This window comes from Apteryx rowi, unplaced genomic scaffold, assembly GCF_003343035.1.
Source record: "Apteryx rowi isolate R43461 unplaced genomic scaffold, aptRow1 scaffold_2, whole genome shotgun sequence".
NCBI lineage: Eukaryota > Metazoa > Chordata > Aves > Apterygiformes > Apterygidae > Apteryx > Apteryx rowi.
Genome location: NW_020448307.1, coordinates 6210566 through 6231529, shown reverse-complemented (window position 1 = coordinate 6231529; position 20964 = coordinate 6210566). Strand labels below are relative to the sequence as shown.

Sequence of the window (20964 nt, the reverse complement as noted above, 5' to 3'; positions counted from 1 at the left end):
CAATGAGCTCGGCGGCGGGGCCGACCCGGCCGGGCTATAAGAGCCTGGGCAGCCGGGGAGGCGGCAGTCCCCGAGCGAGGCCGTCGGGTGGGAGCTGCGCTCGCTTCCTGTCAGCGGGAAGGGCCGGGCCGGACCGGGCGGCGCGGCGGGACCATGTGTGGTGAGTGGCGGGGAAGCGGCGGCGGCGGCGGCTGCCGCTTCTCGCCGGCCGGGAGGGGAGTGAGGAAGGCGCCGCGGGCAGCCCCTTGCCCCGGCCGCCTGGGGAGCCGCAGCCCTCGCCCCCCCGGGCGGGACGGAGCCGGCCGAGGCGGGGGCTCGCGGACAAAGCGGGCTGTGTCCGGGGCCGATCGCGCCCCCGCGGGTGCGGTGCGGCGCGGTGGGGCCGGCACAAGAGCCGCTTTCTTTTTTAACAGCGGCCGGCTCGGGTGCTGGGGGGGGGGAGGTGTGAGGCTCCCGGCGTCCTGCCGCGCCTGGCAGCGGCTCGCTCCGGAGCCCCGTGCGGGCTGCATCCATTTTGTGGGACGGGGAGCCGCGGGGGGCGCGACCGGCTCCTGGCCGCTCGTGTGGCGGCAGGTGAAGGCGAAGCCCCGCCGTGACTGCCCGCSCGCCGTTTTCTTTCAGAAACTTGCCTTTCTCTTCCCCGTAGCCTGGCCTTCCTGCGGTGCCCTGGTGGCTCGCCCCTAGCTCAACCGCTCCGTGGCTCTGGGGGTATTTTGGCTGCGTTGATAGATGACCTTTGCTCCTGGTCCGGCTGCCTTAGCGCGTCGCCGCTTTGGCTGATGCTCAAACTTCTTGATGCTTTTGGCTCTGCCTTCCCCAAGCCCGTGTTGTGGTCTCGTTGTGACTCCGGTCCTAGCTACAGCGATGGGCAGTTTGTGGCTTTCGAACAAAGGTGGTGAAGGAGTTTAATTCTTAGCTGATGTGAGTTTATTCACCTTCCTTTCCCTAATAAAGATGAGATGGTGAAGATACTGCCTACATCATGCGTACGATTGCTTAGGTATGCTGTGGATGAGATTAAAATCAAAGTAGGGATTCAAAGGCTGCTAATGCAATGTATTCTAGCTATGGAGAAAATTTTAGTGAAAATGTACCTATCCCCTCACTTAAACTTCCTCTCAAGTCTGAAATGACACTTCCACTGAAAGGAGAAAAAAAAAAGTCTGTGCTTATACTTCTTAGCACTTAGGGTGAAAGCTCCTTTGTGGGATGCGTACTGAAAGGGAGCTAGCTACTGCTCCCAAAATAGACTTCCTGAACTAGGCATCTTTTCCCTGCCTTCGCATCCTCTCTAATTGTAACCTCAAAAAGAGCAAGGTATCTGGCAAGGGGCTTCTGCTTGAATGGAAACATGAGATGATATTGTTTGAGCATCTGGGTGACTCTTAGCTCCCTATCAGCAAAACAAACTCGGAGAGACCTTTGTTTGTCTTCAGGTGAGAAACTTGGCTCCCTGCCTGAGCAAACCAAAGGTATTGATTGCAAGCCCTGAGATGTGTAATGTATAAAGCTTAACGTATCTGGGCTGTATTGATTGAGAAATCAGGGTGTTAGCGGTGTTAAATGAGTTTGGCAGAACAGCTAGCCTGGGGTGGAGTAACTGACTGAGTGTGAAATGGAAAAGGATAATTTATGAAGTGCAGTGAGAGCAGTGTTAGTTTGTTGCCCACACTGAGTTCCCATCGATACTTGGAGACTGACCACCTTCAGTGATAGCAAAATGGGTAAATGTTCCAAAGAAACGTTAGGACTAAAATGCTACTGAAAGAAGAAGTTTGGGGAAGTTGCTAATCTGCTTCCCAGATGCTTTTTAAAAATTCAAGCTGGCTTACATGAGGTTTGTTAACATGAAAGATATCCCCTATCTTCATGCTATATTGAATCTGCTGTGGGAAGTGCAGGAGTTCTTGAGGTTCTCTGTGCAGTCAACAATTTTTAAATTACTGTTTTATTTTTTGAATATGTTTCCAGGTTTAAATGTGAAAAATATACCCTGTTGTCATCTTCATGTGCTACCTGAAGTCAGATATTTAAGTCTTCTATTTGGAAAATACATTGATAATTAAACACTGATGTAAACATACTTTTTAGGAAACGAAGTTGAGATATTATCGCACTTACGTATAGCAAAGGTGATGCAGGGTTTAAAAAAAGAAACACAGATAAAACATTCTTAAACTCATCTACCAATTCTAAATCAAAATCCATTTCATCAGGAAATGAAACTGAATCTGGGACTAAGCTTGTAACATCAAGAACATGCTTACCCCAATACTGAACTGAGGCTTCCTTTTACTTTAAAAAATCATTACTCTTGCTCAGGCTTTAGGGATAGGCTGCCCCCTCCTTGATTTTGGTGAAATCTTGCAATTGCAAGTGTTCTTGTGGAATTTTCCCACAAAAAATACTCAATGAACTTTTTTTCCTCTTCTTGACACTCAGCTTGCAATCCTGGAAGGGAAAGGGGAAGCTCTAAACTCCCAGTATGCACATAAAGGGAGAGCCTTTCAGTCTCTGTACCTGATTAAAGCTGGTTTTAATAGTGTTTCCATTTTGAATATCCGATTCTGAAGGTCAGCTATACATCATGATTGATCTAGTTGATGCTTCTATGCCAAGCCTGTGATTGTGGAAAGGTGAAGAGTAGATGTAGCATTCAGGTCAAGAGAGCAGTGCTCTAGTAAAATGCTTCTTAAATGATTTCATTGGATTCCATGTTGTATATATGAGCTAGGAAAGTATTTCATTGCTGATACTGTGCTGACCCATTAAAAAAATTACCTTACTTAATACATATCACTTCAGAATTGCATTAGGTCCCAAAGTACTTGAGATCCCTGTTGGGGAGTAGGGATGCAAGCACTATTAGAAAGGGCATTTAATAGCTTGGGGATGCCATTATAAAGTAACTTATTACTATCACAAACCTCTCTTATGAGTATGATTCAACTAAGATTCAGTCATATTGATGTGCTTCCAAAAGGAATTAAGCTACAAGAGGTCTTCATCAAATGCTGTTTCTAAATGAGTTGAGCAATGTGCTTTAAATCCAGCCAAAATGATGGCTGAGTAGGGAAGAAAATATGCAAGTGGATAAATCATGAAACAGAAAAGAAAATTCTAGAGGAAACCGTGCTGAGAGTAAGATTTATTTCCTTTAACTGAAAAAGTTTGTAATATATTCCTTGACAAGTCAGGCTGCAGCTATTGCTTTCATTGTAACGGCCTCTAGTGACTTCTGAGTCTTCAGGTCCACATGTGTGGAAGCACAGCTAGAGTTCCCTAGGAACAAGGATCCTTTAACAATTGCAGCACACTGGTAGCATTGTAAAGACAGTCCCGAAGGAAGGTTTTTCCTGGAGCTCTGTGTAGTCAAAGATGCCACATGGAACATACGAGCGTGATGTGTCTTAAATACATTGTGAAATCTGGCCTAGAAAGTAGAGTTGGATCTGAAATGAGGTGTGTAGCAATGTGTTGGAATGATGTTGAGAAATTTGTGCTGAAGAATGCTGCTCTTGAGGTTCGTGGTTAGTGCCAGAGAACGGTAAATGTTGGTCTGGAAAAATGATCAACAAGCTCTCAGTCTAAGGTGGCTTTATATAACTAGAGGCATTATTTTCAAAGTATCCATGAAGAACACTATTTAGAAGGTGCTCAAATACCTCTTTAAATGCAATTATTGTCTTAGTATCTCCATTAATATTGGACACTCTGGAAATTATTAGACTAGTCTCCTCATAAATCTCACCTCTGTAGCAGAAAAGGATTTTCCACCCGTAATACCTGCAAGATGTATTCCAAGATCAGTGTAATACTCTTAGTCTCACTGTCAACTCAACAGTATTAATGGCTTAAAACCAATGGAGTAACTGCCTTCACAACAATATTTATAAGATTTACTGGTTTATTATAATAGCTTCTTTACTGCAGTCATTCACAGTTCAAAATCCTTAATTGAAGGGTAAAAGGTTAAATCCCTAGAAAGGCTTTTTCTATTAAAAAAAAWTTGGTTTTCTGAACTACTAACTATTGAACACTAAAAGTGTGGTTTTTGCTAATGCTCTCTTCTTTTTTCCAGTAGTTTGACTCCTCTGGTTTGTTGATTAAAGAAACTGTTGAAACAGTGAAATTAGAAGTTTCTGTTGGGATACAGATTTCCAAGAGTTAATAACAAGGCCTAATCTATCCTTATAAATGTACAAGTCCCAGAAAGAGTAGTAAACAGAGGAAAGTAATGGTTGTGTTTTTCTTTTCAGCTCACTCTTTTGTTATACCTTTTCTAATGTTACAACAGCATCCCCCAAATTACAGTTTAAAAAAACTTGCCTGCCTCTTCTGAAGAAAAGTGTGAGAATAGTATATAAAAAAACCCTCCCCTTTTAGTGATGACTGGTCTATTCAAGAGAAGTTGTATCAGACTTGTGGACTCTATTAGACTGTCTGCAAAATAGGCAAGCAGTGAGTTCACATCTTTTCCGTGACCCCTCTGTAAGAGTTGGCTTGAATCACGTGGGGCAAGTAAATGGATCTCGTGGCTCTGTCAAGTTGGGATTGGCAGGCAGGGTTGTGTTGAGACAGTGCGAAGGGTGAATGTTTGTTTTTTTTGGGTGACCCTGTTCTGTATCTTCTCTTTCTTCCCTTTGTTTCCTATCCTTTTTGACTTCTGCCCTTTCTTTATATTTTTCATGTCTAGTCTCTTCCTGCTGAAGTGACTGGTGTGTATCAGATTAAGCTGGAGCCTTTCAGAAATAGATGTTGTGTCGGCTACCTACTCTTGGGCATTCAGGGCCGTGACTTTGGTTACAAAAGTCTCCTTGTGTTAGTATCGGTGAATATATTCCTTCTTTGAATGTCTAGTTTTAGATTGGATACAAAATAGATCACAGTGTTCCCATTTTCAGCTGTGGTTTTCATGAAAAGTAGAATTTTCTTAAGCTCTCTCAAATGCTTAACTCTTGGTGGGTAACATCAGGAGGAGAGTGAAACTGGTTATGAGAGCTTGTGTGTTTGCTTGAAGAAAATGATGGTCAGTATTCATTTATTGTATTTGATTCTTTTTCTTTCCATTTAAAAAAACCTACAGTAAGAATTATAATAAATGGGAAGTGGGGTTCTCCTGGGACACCTCTGTGATGCTAATATAAAAAGACTTTAAATTTGGTTTAAAGGGATACAAACTCTAAAAATCTCTGCTCCTTTTTCCCCCCTTCCTCTTTCCTCTTTAAACAGGAATTTTTGCTTATCTGAACTACAGAGTACCTCGGACTCGGAAGGAAATATTTGAGACTCTGATAAAAGGATTACAGAGACTGGAATACAGAGGATATGACTCTGCAGGTATTTAAACTTGCTCAACAAATTAGTGTTACAACCAGTAGCTACTTATGGGACTTCTCATGGGCTTTTAACTTCTGCATCTTGTGGTTTGTTTTTTTGTTTGTTTTTTTTTACTACTGCCAATTGAAATATCAGAGCCCCTTACCTTGATTCTTGGAGTTTCTTCTCCCACTTTCCTCAGGACTTTAAATCAGGTGTTTAGGCCTGTAATCAGATGGTGGTTGAGGTTTAGTACACATAAGCAAAGCAAACAGTGTGAGGAAGAACACCTCAATGCATGGTCACGTGGTTTGTGCCTCAAGTCTTCTTGTGCATGTGTATTCTAGTAAAAAGATGAGGAAGCTTAAATTTGCTTTTTAATTTGAATTAGTTAATGTCATCAGGCAAAATATATCAGTCTGTCCTTGGGTAAAATTTGAGATAACTTTCGTATACGTTTTCATCTATGCAGTAGATATAGACTTGATCTAGTTTGATTTGAATATATACATGCACTAGCCTAGTGACAGGCTTCGAGTATATCCCTTTGGAGGATGGTTTTGAAGTTATTTTTATATTTGTGTGTGCTTGTCTGTATTTTTTCAGCCTTTTTCATCTGGTATGCTTCTGGTTTAAATAGCATTTGTAATTGTGTCCTAAATTGTAGGTGTGGCAATTGATGGAAATAATAATGAAGATAAGGAAAGGTTCATCAAACTAGTTAAGAAAAGAGGAAAAGTAAAGGCCCTGGAAGAAGAGTTGTACAGTGAGTGTCTTAAAATTTACGCCTTCCCTTGGCTTCCCATTCATAGCATATCTGCATCTCGGCAGAAAGTCAAACCATGAAATTAAAGTTAGGTTTTGCAAAGCAAGCTAATCTTCAGCTATAATACTGTGAAATTATTGACCTGCTCCCCCTCTTTGGTTGCTTCTGTGTTCTTTGAGACCTGGGGTCCCTTGCTACACTACTCACATGATTTCTGTGCTTGGTAGAGGAAATGTCAGAGCATGGACTCTGAAAGAATTTACTAGCATTTAAACAGCTGTCTGTCATCACAGTGTGTTTTATACAGTGCTTCCATCTGTGAAGAACTGAAGTTCTGTTTTAATGTGTTTATATTATGATTTATAGTAATGTGGTTTGTTAGCCTATCTGTTACTATTGGCTGAAAATGCTTGATTCATGGCAAACCAAGTTTTAATCATAGTAGTTTGAAGTATCGAAAGTGTGATGTCAAGAAAGCAAATAGTTTAAAAGAAGGGTAGAAGATAGCTTTTAAATTTTTGCCTGTAAAAATTCTTGGTGTTTTATTAGTTGCGTGCGTGTTTGCGTGTGAGACAGACTCAACTTCAAATATTCAGCAAATTAATTTCTTCTGCATAGAACAAGACAGCCTGGATTCAAAAGCGGATTTTGAAACACACTTTGGAATTGCTCATACTCGCTGGGCGACTCACGGAGCACCCAGTGCAATAAACAGTCACCCTCAGAGATCAGATAAAAAGAATGGTATGTATTCTCTGTAGCACTTAAATTGTGTGAATTTGAAATGATTGAATTTACATAGTACAAATAGCCTGTCTTCTTACTGGTATTATGGTATCTATTCTGTATACTAGGGCTAAGCTGTTGCAATTCTGTTTAGGTCAGATGCTCTTACGATAAAATAGAATCTCTTCCATGGCTAAAGTAATATTGTAAAAAATAAATGAGATCTGTTCTCTGAAAATTGATGCCAGTTAGTCAGTGGGCAACATTCTTTTTTTTAAAAAGTAGGACCTCACAAATGTGAGTGTAAGCGCATCAGACTGTCCGGGCTGGAAAAGGGAGATTCATATGGTTTCTCACCCGAGAGATGACTTGGTGCTATTCTGCTAGATATAGTTTAAAACTGTTTTGATGCTTAGGAACAGCCTTTTATATGCCTTCAAAATTTCCAAGCTTCTGTATTCTCTTATGCATGTTATGATAAACTGGGGTCTGAGAACTGTAGTAAGTAGTTTCTAGTGTACTTCTAAGCTGTTTTCTCTAACTTTATGTGCACTGAGTTAAATATCTTATTTTTCCATTACTTAATTTTTCTTTCAGAATTTGTTGTAATCCATAATGGAATCATCACAAATTATAAGGACCTGAGAAAATTTCTGGTGAGTTTGTGGCAACTTAACTACAAAACTATAAAGTAAATGCCCTACCATGCACCTCCAGATATTTCATGACTTTGTTTGAATCTGAATTCAAGTTTCTCAGTGTATCAGCTGTAAAATAGTATTATGAAAGAGGCTGCCTCACAAAGATACTCAGGAGCTGGTGCAGTGCAGTGTGTTCTTGCATTCCTAAATGCAAAATGCTTATGAGTAGAACAGCACTGTGTTCAAACTGTTTGCGAGTGTGAGTATATGCATTGGGTCCCTCCTGCCTTGTTGCTTAACAGAGGCTAAGCAAGTCAGACTTATCCTGTCATAGCTTAGTCTTTTGGAAACACAGTAGTCATTCTCTACTGTGATACACATGTACCAGTCCAATGTAAAGCTTTGAGCAGTCTATTTTACTGTGCCCTTTCTGGTGGGAGACAGTTGAAAGGCTCTTCTGTGTTTCTTGCTTGAAGATGAAAACATTTTCCTGTATGATATTTCAGGAGAGCAAAGGCTATGAATTTGAGTCTGAAACAGATACAGAAACAATTCCCAAATTGATCAAATATGTATATGACAACAGAGAGAGTGAGGATACCAGTTTCTCAGCCTTGGTAGAAAGAGTTATTCAACAGCTGGTAAGTGGGAAGTTCGTTGGTTTTTCCCCCCCCCCACCCTCCCCTCCTGTGCTACAGGGGAAACTATTTGGGGTTCCTTAGAATTCTGCATTCATGCATTTGGATCCTCTGCAACATTCCTTAGAAGGTGTTGCAAATAATGTTTCTTGGCTTTTGAATTATGTTTAATAGACCAAGGAATTAGATTAAAACTTTGGAAACTTCAAAGACTTCTTGATGGTAAATTTAAAATTGCATCAGCAATACTTCTTTCTTTCTTTTTTTTTTTGCTTCCCCCCTCCCCCCCCTTTTTTTTTTAAAGCAAGAGGTTTTCGCAGTTTTTTTTTTTTTAATGAATCAGCTTAATTTTAATTTAAAAAAAAAAAAAAAAAAACCAACAACTTGGCAGGAGCCTCTGAGGGGTTGAAATTCTCATAAAGGGCAGTGTGCCCTTAAAAGCTATTCTGATCATGTTAAAACACTGCTGTGATTCAAGTCTGTCTAATAGCTTGGTCTAACGATATGCCTTGGCTCACGTGTTTGGAATTAGATCTAAAAAACTGTACTGATAGCTTAGCTGATTCCCTGACTGGGAAGTGGGGATATACAGTTAACTTAGTAAGTGAACTCTGTAAAAAAAATTTTTTGATAGATGCATTGCAAACTTAGCATAAACTTACTTCGTTTTCTGCCCCAATCTCTGTGCAGATGTGTTTTCCTCCCCTTCCTGCAGTCTCGTATGCTCTTTTCTCCTCTCTAAAGCAGCTCTATAGGATTCCTCCTAGAGCGGGGTGGGAGTACATGTAAAGGAAGGGCCTGTATGGGTCAAGAGGGAATAGTGAGGGGAATGGTGAACTTGCCTGACCACAGAACAARTGCAGAGTAGTCCCAGACTGGAGTCCCTTTAAGAGGAGTGAATATTACCTTCCTTTTCTGTTTGTAAGGCGGGAGGGCTTTTGTTCTTGCTGCAGTAATACTGGTCAGCTTTACAAGCTGAAATAATGCTGTATTATGTCTGATTGTATGTTCCTGTTTTTGCTCTTGGGTGAGGGTTTCCTTCTTAAACTAGAAGGAGTAACTCCAAAATTTTAGCCTAAAATGTGTGATGAGGAAAACCTATCTGCATGTTCTTATTAAAAGCAGTCTTCTAACACAATTTTTATATTGATTACCAGTAAGATCTCTGAGATTTCTCACTCTTGCATTGGAAGCTATTTTACTTTTATTTATAAAAGAGGCTGAAATGTCTTGCCCGACCTAAGCTTTCAGCTGTTGCCTTGTATGTGGCCATTAGGTTGTTCTGCTTCTTGACTAATTCCTTTAAAGGTGCAGTCTGCCTTCCAGGAAGGGAATTCCTGATAATACTAATGAGCTTTCCCTTAGAGGCGTCTCAGGAAGAGGGGCGCCAGTTTAATGAGACATGACTGGTTGAGATAAGTTGCTTAGGATTTTCTTCTCATCTGTCTGCATGGTTTTCAGGAAGGTGCTTTTGCATTGGTTTTCAAGAGCATTCATTACCCAGGTGAAGCTGTTGCTACTAGGTGAGTAAAAATCCCTTTTACATCTAATTCATGCTCTTGAAAGTAGTAAATATTTGCTATTGCTAACATCTCTTATCCTTAAGACTTCAATCTTTTAGTATCTTATTTTTAAGTAGACTTACAGTGTGACCAGCTCTGCTTACCAGGGAGCAAAAAACACTTGATTAACTTAAATTCAGTAGGTGAATGTCTGCACTACTGGAATCCCTGTGAAATCCAGCAAAGCTCCACTGAGCTATGAAATATAACTTAATTTGAGCTCTACAGACTCCAGATCAGAGTTTCAGTGACTCTGTGTAATGATTTGGTTTCATAAAACATTGATTCTCTGTGTAATCTTTCACTTGTTTTTGCTTAATAAATTAAACATGATGCCTCACTCTTGAGGATGCAAGCACAGCAGTGAAAAGAAATCAGATGATGTATTCTTGATTCATGTAAATAAACTCTTAGTTGGAGATCATCTAGCTGGCACTTGCAGAAGAATTTACTACTGACAAGCTCACTCCTGTTATCCGTTACAGCATCTTAACAGAAAAGTTGTGTTAGGAGTATGCTAACTTTTCTGATGTATTGAAAAGAGGGAAGAGAGACAATGTTGCATTTTTACTTCACTTTGAATAAAGACTRGGAGAAGTATGTTCAGGTTGGCTAAAGTTCCATCATGCTAATAGATTATACAAATAGTGGTCTCTAGCTGTCATGGCATTCATGAGTTTTGTCTATGTAAATTCTGCTTTTATTTATGGCTTGGAAAAAACTTTCAGGAAATGTAAGGATACTAAAGTAGCAAGTGAGTTAGCACAAGGATTAAAGGCTGCCTTATATTATGACTAAAAAGCCTATTGCTTCTTTGTCCTAGGATGGGAATACATTAAAATTGTGAAAAAGCCAGTTGTAACACCACTTTAATCTGAGAACATCTTGTGAACTTTACCATTCCGTATGTGGTACAAGTTTGGGTTTTTGGGGATGAGAGGATTAAGAGAAGCTAAACTTGTAATCTACCTGAACTTGTAATCTGACATATTGGGGGGGGGTGAATTACTTAAACAAAAAAACCCCCCACAGAAATAAAAGTTCTTCAATGTGACACGTGACCCATATTCCAAAAATTATCTTAAAATTCCACAATTTCAGAGGTGCAATGATGAAGGCTGACAGTTCTGAGCTTAAAAGGCTGAAGGGTGGAATAGTATTCTAGCAGTAAAGAATGATGGGGTGTATTGCTGGCTGGCTTGACAGGCAGAGAAAGAGCTTTTCTTTAAACAGCTTAGCACAGGTGCTGTTTTCCTTCCAGTAATCACAAAAATGGCTAGTTCATGTTCACTTTCCTCTACCTGAATGTAGATTTTGTTTTTTTTTTTTGGTTTTTTTTTTTGGGGGGGGGGGAGGGAGAGCGAGGGAGTGTGACTCTCCTAAGCATGTGGCATTTATTCAGGTAAGGTTTGGAGAATTTTACAGAACAAGCCAAAATTGTATAATTTCTGCCACATAATGGAGTTAGGATGAACCTCCTCCACCCTCATCCTATTTAGGGAGCCAGATGGGATGTTGTCCTTCAGCTTTGCAGATGTTCTTTGACTTCCCTGCATGAAGCTTTCTCTTTGTAAACTTGTGAATTTTCCCTTTGTAGGAGAGGAAGTCCTCTGCTTATTGGGGTTAGAAGCAAGTACAAGCTTTCCACTGAACAGATTCCTGTTTTATATAGGACATGTAAGTTGATAGACCCAATTATATTATTTCTAAGAGCTAAAATTATTGCTGCCTTATAATTAGAAGTGAGGCTAATTGGTTTCTGAATTATAAAACTACCAGATGATGCCCCAAATTAGTAACAAAGATATTCTGTTTTTGTACTTCTGAATGTGTAGCTCATGTAAGTCTAAAAGTCTTTGCTTGCTTGGTTTCCCTCCCCCCTGCCCCAAAATACTACATAACTGTGATACCTTGAATCTGTATAGTCTATAATCTAACTTGAACAGATCAGGTTCTGCATTTCAAATCTCATATATATATATATTTTTTAATTTAATAGGCAACATTGAAAATGTAAAGAATATATGTAATTCCCGAATGAAAAGACTGGACAGCTCTACCTGCCTGCATGCCGTTGGGGATAAGGCAGTAGAATTTTTCTTTGCTTCAGATGCAAGGTAGTGAAGTACTTAATTTTCCTTTCTCAAAACATTGTTTTTGTCTAGAAGTGACATAGTTCTGGAAATCTTATGTTGTCTTGCTGCTGTGCTATTGTTCTCTGATGGGATAGCTGCTTCTCTAGGTGGCTTTATAAAGCCCATGTGCTAAGATACGTGATAAATGTGGAGGCTTGACATCAGCACTTGAGTTGTAAGCAGGTGCAGTATCTGCTAATCACTAACCTCTTTGCCTCCCATGTAAAATATATCCAGTGCAGGAAGGCAAGTTGAGTACCGATAGCCACTATTGGCAAAGTATTTGGGCAGAATATAGGTTAGTCTGGAGTTTTGGTATGTTAATCCTGCTATCTGAGGCTCAGAGGAGGAAATAGTGGTGTGGTTCCATCTTAGCAGGAATTGGATGTCAGGGGGACACTTTTYTCTCTCCGAAGCAAGATCCTGACCTTGGGACTTGGGAGACCCTGCCATGCTTGGAGGCAAGATCAGTGGGAACTTGCTGTTGTGAGAGACAGTGGTTCCCGAGCTTTTTGTTACCAGTTCCTGTGAGAGTGCAGGAGGAGCAGCAGATGGAGCCATTTCCTTTAAGATGGCTCTATCTATAGTTATGTCAAAGAGGAAGATAGGGAGACTCCGAGTGGGTATGGATGCAAACTTGCTTTGAGGAGTGCTGCTACCAGCTCTTACTGAAATGGCAGGTTTGTCTCACTTTGGTTTTCTTTCTGTAGCGCTRTCATTGAGCACACCAACAGAGTAATTTTCTTAGAAGATGATGACATTGCAGCAGTAACTGATGGGAAGCTTTCAATTCATCGGCTTGAACGTTCAGCTAGTGACGATCCTTCCCGGGCCATCCAGACCTTGCAGATGGAATTGCAGCAAATAATGAAGGGTGGGTTGAAACATCTGTAATTCAGTATAGTCAAAGATGAACAACTACTGACTGTGTATGTAGTAAATAGACCTGATATTTGTGCTACTTTTGCTGGGAGCTGGCAATTTCTGGGCTTGCGATCAAGGAGAAGGTGGGCACTATGGGACCCTACCCATTTTTAGTCTTAGGGAAGAGTCCTAGGTATTTCTTTGATCTCAATATTGAGTGAAAACTTAAATAACGTTAACATGATGCTGTTACCAAGCTTGGACCGTAAACAAAGAGCTGAGATGGAAATGGAATAAAGTAGTTTCTTTTTTAAAAAAACACTTCAATTACCTTGTCAGTGTTGGGGAAATGAAAACAACTTAATAGAGCAAACTACCTATCCCTTCTTTCTTCTCACCTATCCCTAAACCTCTGCTTAAGCTAACAAAGTTAGCTTAAATCAGCTTGCTACCACAGCTCATCTTAAAAATTCTCTTTATAATAGACTTGAAATAACAAACTGTGTTCATAAGCATGACCACATAATGTTTTTCTAAACAGGTAACTTCAGTGCATTCATGCAAAAGGAAATTTTTGAACAACCGGAATCAGTGGTCAATACTATGAGAGGCAGGGTGAATTTTGCAAGCAGCACAGGTAACTTAGTGTAACTTGAATGCCTATTCTAAACCAGCAAAATTTGAACATATTAACTAGAAAGTAAAATACAGCATTAATGTTTGCTTTTTCTTTTGTTTATAACTACAGTTCTGCTGGGCGGTCTGAAAGATCATTTGAAAGAAATCAGAAGATGCAGAAGACTGATCATTATTGGCTGTGGGACCAGTTTTCATGCTGCAGTAGCTGTATGTTCAGCCTTAGCTAAGATACATATATAACATCTAGCTGCTGGGTTTTTAGACAATGACTCTTCATCTGTTTTTCCTTCTTTATCTCATACTTGGCCTTTCATTCAGGGGTCTGACACTCTATTACAGTTTTGCCTTTTATGCCACGTGCTTTATTAATACTTTTCTGGAACCTGCTGTGCTAGAAATTGTCTTCACCTTGGTGTTAAAGCTCTGATTGGTGAGCTGTAATGATCAATTTTTAAAATAAGATCCGATTAGGTCTTTCTTACATTATCACTTTTAAGGTGTCAAGATTTATGTGGGTGGCAATATCAATAAATGTTATGTGCTGATTGAATTCAGACTCGACAAGTACTGGAAGAATTAACTGAGTTACCTGTGATGGTGGAACTTGCTAGTGACTTCCTGGATAGAAACACACCTGTATTCAGAGATGATGTGTGCTTTTTTATAAGTCAGTCAGGTGAGTTGCTCCTACTGTTTGTCTTCAATTGAATGAAAATTGTAGAGAAATTAAAAACAAACAAACAAAAGACCCCCAACAAATACAATTTATTCCTGTCTGTTGCAAAGAGGGACAGTGGCTAATGGATTAGTCATCTGTCTTGGATGAAAGTTTTGTTTCAGACCTGATTCAAAAATGTAGACAATGAGCGAGTGCTAGAATGTTATTTTTGGTTGTATTTTGCATTTTTATAAGTGTGAATGCAGTTATTTAACTTCTAGAGTTACACAGAGTAACTTCCTGTGTAGATTTTTAAGCTTCTTGGGTACCATTACTACCCTGTATCAGCCTTAAATGTCAACACATAAATGTTTTCTAGGTGAAACTGCAGATACACTTATGGCCTTGAGGTATTGTAAAGAACGTCGTGCTCTAACAGTTGGCATCACAAATACAGTTGGAAGCTCAATATCCAGGGAGACTGACTGTGGCGTACATATCAATGCAGGCCCCGAGATAGGTGTGGCAAGCACAAAGGTAATTGCTGTTCACTGTTTGACTTTCATACTTTTACCATTGTGGAATCCAATTAAGATTTTAATTGTGGCCCTTCAGACTGAGATCATGCTAACTCTCTGCAGACTTAGCTGCTAAATGTTTTGTTTTGTCTGCAGGCTTATACCAGCCAGTTCGTGTCTCTTGTAATGTTTGGCCTAATGATGTCTGAAGACAGAATTTCCTTGCAAAAAAGGAGACAGGAAATCATTAGCGGACTACAATCACTGCCAGGTATATTGATAATTTGGGGGTGGAGAGGGATGGGAGGGGGGGTGTTTGAAGAATTTAAAATATGATTTGGAGATCCTTAGGATGTTTCTTCCTTAACTAACTTTAACCCCCTTCTCCCCTTCCCCCCCCCCCAAAAAAAAAGTAGGCAATGTAAGAAAAACTGACTTATTAGCTTATTATGCTACTTGCCAGTTTTACAAGTACCCTTCCAAGAAACTTGGCAGGGAGATCAGAAGTCTTGTAGGTTACGTTTTCTAATTAGTAGTAGTTCTGTCTGAGAAATATTCCTTGACCTAATTTGATAATTTTAACCTTTTAAAGTCTTTTACTTTAAATCAGTATTGATAAAAGGAAATTAAAGCTGACTTTAAGATAGTTGTTCAAAACTTACTTTAGAAATATGAGTGGAATGTATGGACACTACTATAACCAATAATTTGTGTAGAAAACTTGTTACTGAAAATAAGGCTGGACAGGGCATACTTAAACTACAGTCAAAGTTACAAAAATAGAGTTAACAGTTGAATTATGTTAAGCATATTTGCCATAATAGATCACTGAACATCCTACTACAAGCAAATTAGTAAATGCTAGTTCTTCCAATTGATAGAAAATTTTCTATGTGCTTTTTATGTGATCTGATAGAGATGATTAAGGAAGTCTTGTCCCTGGATGAGAAGATACATGATTTGGCTCTTGAACTGTACAAGCAAAGATCACTGCTGGTTATGGGTCGTGGATATAATTATGCCACTTGTCTGGAAGGAGCTCTGGTATGAACCTCTTGAAACCCTTGGATGTTATGTAAAATCAGCTTTTGTGGTTTCTGCAACATAATTTATTTCCAATATTTAATTCTGCTGCAATAAAATTGCTTTCTGTAACTTAGAGCAGTTAGTCCTCTTGGATTGAACACATACATCAGATGAACCTGGATGCAATATGACACTCTTATTTCTTTCCCATAATTAATGTAGTGTTTAATAAGTGTATTTAAAATAAACAAAACCTTAAAATGCTGCACTGTCTGAAAATATCCTCATAAGAACAGTTAACTGGTGTTCAGATGAGACATTCATGCAGGAAACTACTCAATTATATAATGAACATCCTGGTGTAACAGATGTTTATCCATGTCTCATGGAAGATTGAAAAGCTAAAGGTAGACTGCATTACCTAAGTTTGTGCTGGGTGTTAGGTTTGTAAAGTTTCTGTTGGTTACTCCCTTTCTGGCTGATCTGCAAATGCAAGTGTTTGGGCAAACTCTGCTTTCTGCAGCCAGCAGCCTCTTAGAAATCCCAGCATGCGAGCTTGTCTGTTTTAGACATTAACTGATCTTTGGAAAATATCACCTTGATACCATATATCTGTAGTTAAGTAGCAAATGTGTAGCCTTGATGTTTTGCTTCTTGTGGCCTTTATTTCTCATTTGATTTATTGGTAACTTGCTGGAACTTGCTTTCTAGAAAATCAAAGAAATCACCTATATGCACTCTGAAGGCATCCTAGCTGGTGAGCTGAAACATGGGCCATTAGCCCTAATAGATAAACAAATGCCTGTTATCATGGTGATAATGAAGGATCCTTGCTTCACCAAATGCCAGAATGCTCTGCAACAGATCACTGCTCGACAGGTAAGCCATTTACTTAACCAGCGTCACAGGGAAAGAGAATGTGCACATTGAAATGTATTGCTGCTGACTGTGCTTCAGAAATAGGATGCATTTTTTTTTTCTTTCTAATTATAAAGTTGCAAGTAAGGTGTTATATCTGCATCATAATTTGTCATTAAAGTAATGGAAAACTGACTGCATGTGGGTGGGGTTTTTTTGGTTTTGAAGCAAATAGAATAATGTTAAAACTCTACAGGATGAAAAAATTCAATTCTCATTTACATAATGGCTTTTGTCACTCACACTGTTGTGCAAGACTGACATTGCTCTTGTCAGCTATCAGGTGTCTTCAAATGTATTACAGACATGCTGTGAACCAGTATCTCAAAGCAATTCTAACCCAGATCTTTGCTAATGCTTTAAAATCTTATTTTCAGGGTCGCCCAATCATTCTGTGTTCCAAAGAAGACACAGAAAGCTCAAAGTTTGCCTACAAAACAATTGAGCTGCCTCATACAGTTGACTGCCTTCAAGGAGTCTTGAGTGTTATTCCCCTCCAATTGCTTTCGTTCCACCTGGCTGTTCTCAGAGGATACGATGTAAGTGCTTTCTATATTTAGGCAATCCAGTTAGAGCTGTGAACTTCCTCTTACCAGTGTAAAGTGAGAGATATATGGCATTTCCAATAAAGAACTATGATAGTAGTTAGTGGCACTGGTAGTGACTGTGATATTAGAGGTGACATTTTAGTGCCGGTTCTTCAGCTCTATTTTTGTAATTGGCATCCTTTTTAAAAAAAAGTCATAAATATAACTTAGTTTTATTAATTAAGAATGCAGATAAGACTTCTTCAGAAAACTTAAATCTTAAAATATGATGTTGCACATCAACTTGGAATAATTGAATGTTTCATACAGCTTAGTTTGACCCTTGCTCAGTAAGTCAGTTTGATAATGATGACTCCTTTGAAAAGGTACCCTGTGCGAAACAGGATTTGTTAGGAGGGCTTTGGAAGCAAGGATGAAGTCAACAGTGAGTCATTATCTGCAGATCTGTAGTCTCTTGTGTGCGTTAATGAGCTCTGCTCTATCTAGACACATTAGGAAGTCTTAAAAAAGCACACATGAAATGAAGTGTCAGATGCAGAATGTCAGTTTTACTCTGTCATATACTGAAAGTCTGTCTTTTCATTTTAGGTGGACTTTCCAAGAAATTTGGCCAAATCTGTTACAGTAGAATAACAGCCAGGAACAGCTAATGGTTTTGTCACCAGACCTCTAAGTTATACCTGTATAAATGTGTTTTTCTGAATTGATAGGTACACACTTTTCTAAAGAGAATGACAGTGCTGACTGGAAAGTGTCAGAAGGCTTTATCTTCTTTTAATGCAGCTTTAAAAGCTTTTGATGTGCCTTGTACCCAAGTGCTTTTGCTCACAGCAAATGTTCTTCTAAGTTCTGAAATTGCCAAAGGAGAAGATAAAAATCATTGTTTACACATGGTATACTGAATGAACTTTTCCACTGTGCAATATATATATAGCTCTTATCAGAGCAACTGTGAACATTTTTTTTAGCCTACACTACTTCTTTAGTTTTAAAGACATAGTATTTATGAGTACAATTGTATAGCTTTTTTAAGTTATTTTTTTAAGTATGTTGCTTATCTGTAGCATTGATAATGCTCAGAATGTAAATACTGAGCATGTTGACACTTGTGTACGGTTGTTAGGTTTTTTCTACTTCAGCCTCAAACTGGAAGTCTGTTATTCCTCTTCCTCCTCAGCTTGCCCTCCCACTTTGCATCTGTGTTTGTATTTAACCAGTCTGTTCCGAAGCTCTTCTGTGGCTGTAAATTTCCAGCTATGTTTTAAATTCCTGCTTCTTTCAATGAATTATTTGAAAAGCCAGAGCAACGTTTTGCTTTATGTGCTGCCCCAGCTTTTATTTGCATAACATGTACAGTGCAACAAAATAAGGTAACTGGATGTTTCTGAAGCAATACTTCTGTTTGAAATGAAATTACTATGCAATTAAAGAAAAGATGATGTAAATTCTTGCAGTTTCTGCTTTTATTTTTTTTTTTCTCTTCTCCACCTGACTCCTCACTTCAGGTCTGAACATAGATACATTACTGCAGTACTCTGATGCCAGTAGGAGAGATGGTGTCCTCCTAGTTTTGCCTAAACCCTGGTATCAGGAGTTCTTTCTCTTCTGTTTCTTGAGATAGGTGTGGGGGGGTTTCTTTGTTTTTATGTAACTGGGATCTCCTTTTAGCTACAGGTCCTTGTACAAAAGGTGGACGCCTCACTCTTCCTTCTCCAGCAGGTGTATCTCGAAACAGTGAGTCGGGTTTAGGTAGTTTGCTCCATATCACAATCTTTTCCAGGCACATGAGCACAGGAGAAAACACTCAGTGTTTTTCTGTTGGCTCTCCCTACTCAGCAGGCTGGATGTTGTGAGCTCTGTTTTTTTGGGCATCTTAACTCAGACTTATGAATTCTACTGGGAGAACTTAATGCTAAAAATGAGGCAGAGCAGGCCTTCATGTCCCCACCGCCACCTCCCTTTGGGGATCTGGGTTTCAATTCCTTATTTGTGATGACTGGAAGAAAAGGACTTTAAATTGAGGAATTAGAGTAAGTCTTACTAATCCAGTGGATGTAAACACTAGTAGTTGGTGCAATGGAGTTTATTTAAATGCTTTCCTTCTGCCTCTTACTGGAGTAGATAACTTTTTTTGGAGTAATTTAACTGTACAACATTCCTAGCTAAAAGCTTCACCAGACATTTATTAATACAGCAGCAGAATCTTTGGCTGTAGTTCCTACCAGCCCTTGACTGAGCCTTGTATTCTACCTTCCTCTGATGTAGATGAATAGGAAGAAACTTCCCACAGTTGAAGCAGGAAGCTGTGCCTGTATGAGCACAAACAACAAGTGTAAAAATAATTTGCCTTCTAGTCCAAGAAAAAATTGCAATAAAATTGCATTTTAATATAGTATCAACAGCTAATGGCATGTTTAAAAGTATGTCAACAACAACAAAAATATGTCTTCAAGCTAGGGCTAATCAAGGAAAAACAGGAATTTTGTTAATATAAAGGCCATACTTTATTAAAGATTTCAGGACTCAAACTACCTGTTTGCAAAGGCAGACTTTTTAAAGTTGTGAACTAACTAGCAACAGGAAGCATCTATAGGCTTCAAAGAAATAAGGTAAATATAGGCATGAGGTTCTGTAGTCACTTGTAACATTGGAATTGTCAGAAGTTAACTGCTTTCATTTCTAGCTTTTGTTTAATAACATCTAAATCGACTAAAAACCAGTTTTCTTTATGAATGTACAAGACATCCCCCTGCAGGTTTGCTTCTAAACTGAAATATTTAAATGCTTATGTAGGTGAACAGTTTGAAAGTGCTACAGTAGCTTGTTGTAACAGAGCAGTTTCCAATAATTACCTCTTTATAACCATCCAGAAGAACCCAAATAATAACTAAAAGCATAGTGATAATCTGACTTCAGCTGCCAAGGATATATAACTTGGTATCTGACATGTTTTGGTAGGTAACAGAAGGGCCCCTTTTACTCTCTAGCTTTACTATCCTCCTATCAAAAAGAGGATCTATTACAGGAAGCTGACACCAATGCACTTCAGAGGCTAGCTGAACTGATTTATTTAAAATAAAGTTACAGGCATGGTTTTTTTTTTGTTTTTTTTGTTTGTTTTTTAATCATGGGGGGGAATAGAAAGAATGGAAAAGAAAGCACTCTCTCTGACCCTAGGAGAGGTAGAAAAACCCCTCACGTTTATTTTTGGTCAGCACCTGTTTTTTAAAAAAAAAAAAACAAGCAGTCCTAGGGTCAAGGCAGAGGGTAGAGAAATGTATAGAAGGCTTATGATTTTGGGGTGGGGACAAAAATAGTTGAGTGTGGGGGGGATAAATATTCCCTTGGCTTCTGAACCAGCCCTCGCTGGGAAAGCTGTGTGAAGCCAGGGGGTGTTGGTACCGCTGCGGGTGCAAAGGGACACGGGTGTCTGGCCCTCCTGCCCCGCACTGCAGCATTGGGCACCCCACGTTGTCACGGGTCCTCCTGGGAGCTCCCGAACACGGAGGTGAGGTGACGGGCTGCCAATGCGTGATGTCACCTTGGCGCCCTGAGGGCCGCACAGGGGCACGCTGACCTCGCAGCCTGCCTCCCTCCCTGCCGGGGCAGGGCTGCTCTGAGGAAAGGCTTCCGTCACCCGGCAGCGGCGGCGGGTGCCACAGCAACCCGTGACGAGGCGCTGCTGAGCGGTGATGACATCATAAGCGTGGTGACAGCCTGACATGGGATGATGACATCACTCCAGGGGGAGGGGGCGCGGCCGGATTGGCTGGAGCCAACCTGTCCCCACTGCAGTCCTTCCCCGTCACCGCCTCCCTCCCTCGTATAGTGGCGAGCGGGTCCCGCCCCCGGGGTTCGATTGGCTGAGCGCGGCCGCCAGGGAGCGGCGATTGGTCCGAGCGAGTGTCTGTCAGGGGGCGCAGGCCTGGCGCGGCCTGTGAGGGGCAGCGGGAGGCCATTGTGGCTGGGGCGGCCCTGCGCGCCGGAGGAGCAGGGCGGCTGCCGC

At 40.2% G+C, this 20964-nt stretch overlaps 1 protein-coding gene across 2 annotated transcripts; it reads left to right on the top strand.

Moving 5' to 3' along the window:
* The first annotated feature begins 153 nt into the window (after window positions 1-153).
* On the top strand, window positions 154-17591 carry GFPT2 (glutamine-fructose-6-phosphate transaminase 2). Of its 2 annotated transcripts, none has more exons than XM_026063358.1 (19): window positions 154-160; window positions 5233-5340; window positions 5987-6085; window positions 6704-6829; window positions 7409-7467; window positions 7959-8093; window positions 9552-9613; window positions 11250-11329; window positions 11652-11769; window positions 12498-12661; window positions 13193-13288; window positions 13400-13497; window positions 13846-13966; window positions 14328-14485; window positions 14623-14737; window positions 15383-15510; window positions 16204-16371; window positions 16788-16949; window positions 17547-17591. In XM_026063358.1, exons 1-19 carry the CDS (start codon window positions 154-156, stop codon window positions 17589-17591), a joined length of 2049 nt encoding a protein of 682 aa, XP_025919143.1. The 2 variants fall into 2 exon arrangements, with proteins under 2 accessions (XP_025919143.1, XP_025919142.1); XM_026063357.1 differs by having other exon boundaries at window positions 11250-11333; window positions 11599-11769.
* Window positions 17592-20964: the final 3373 nt, after the last annotated feature.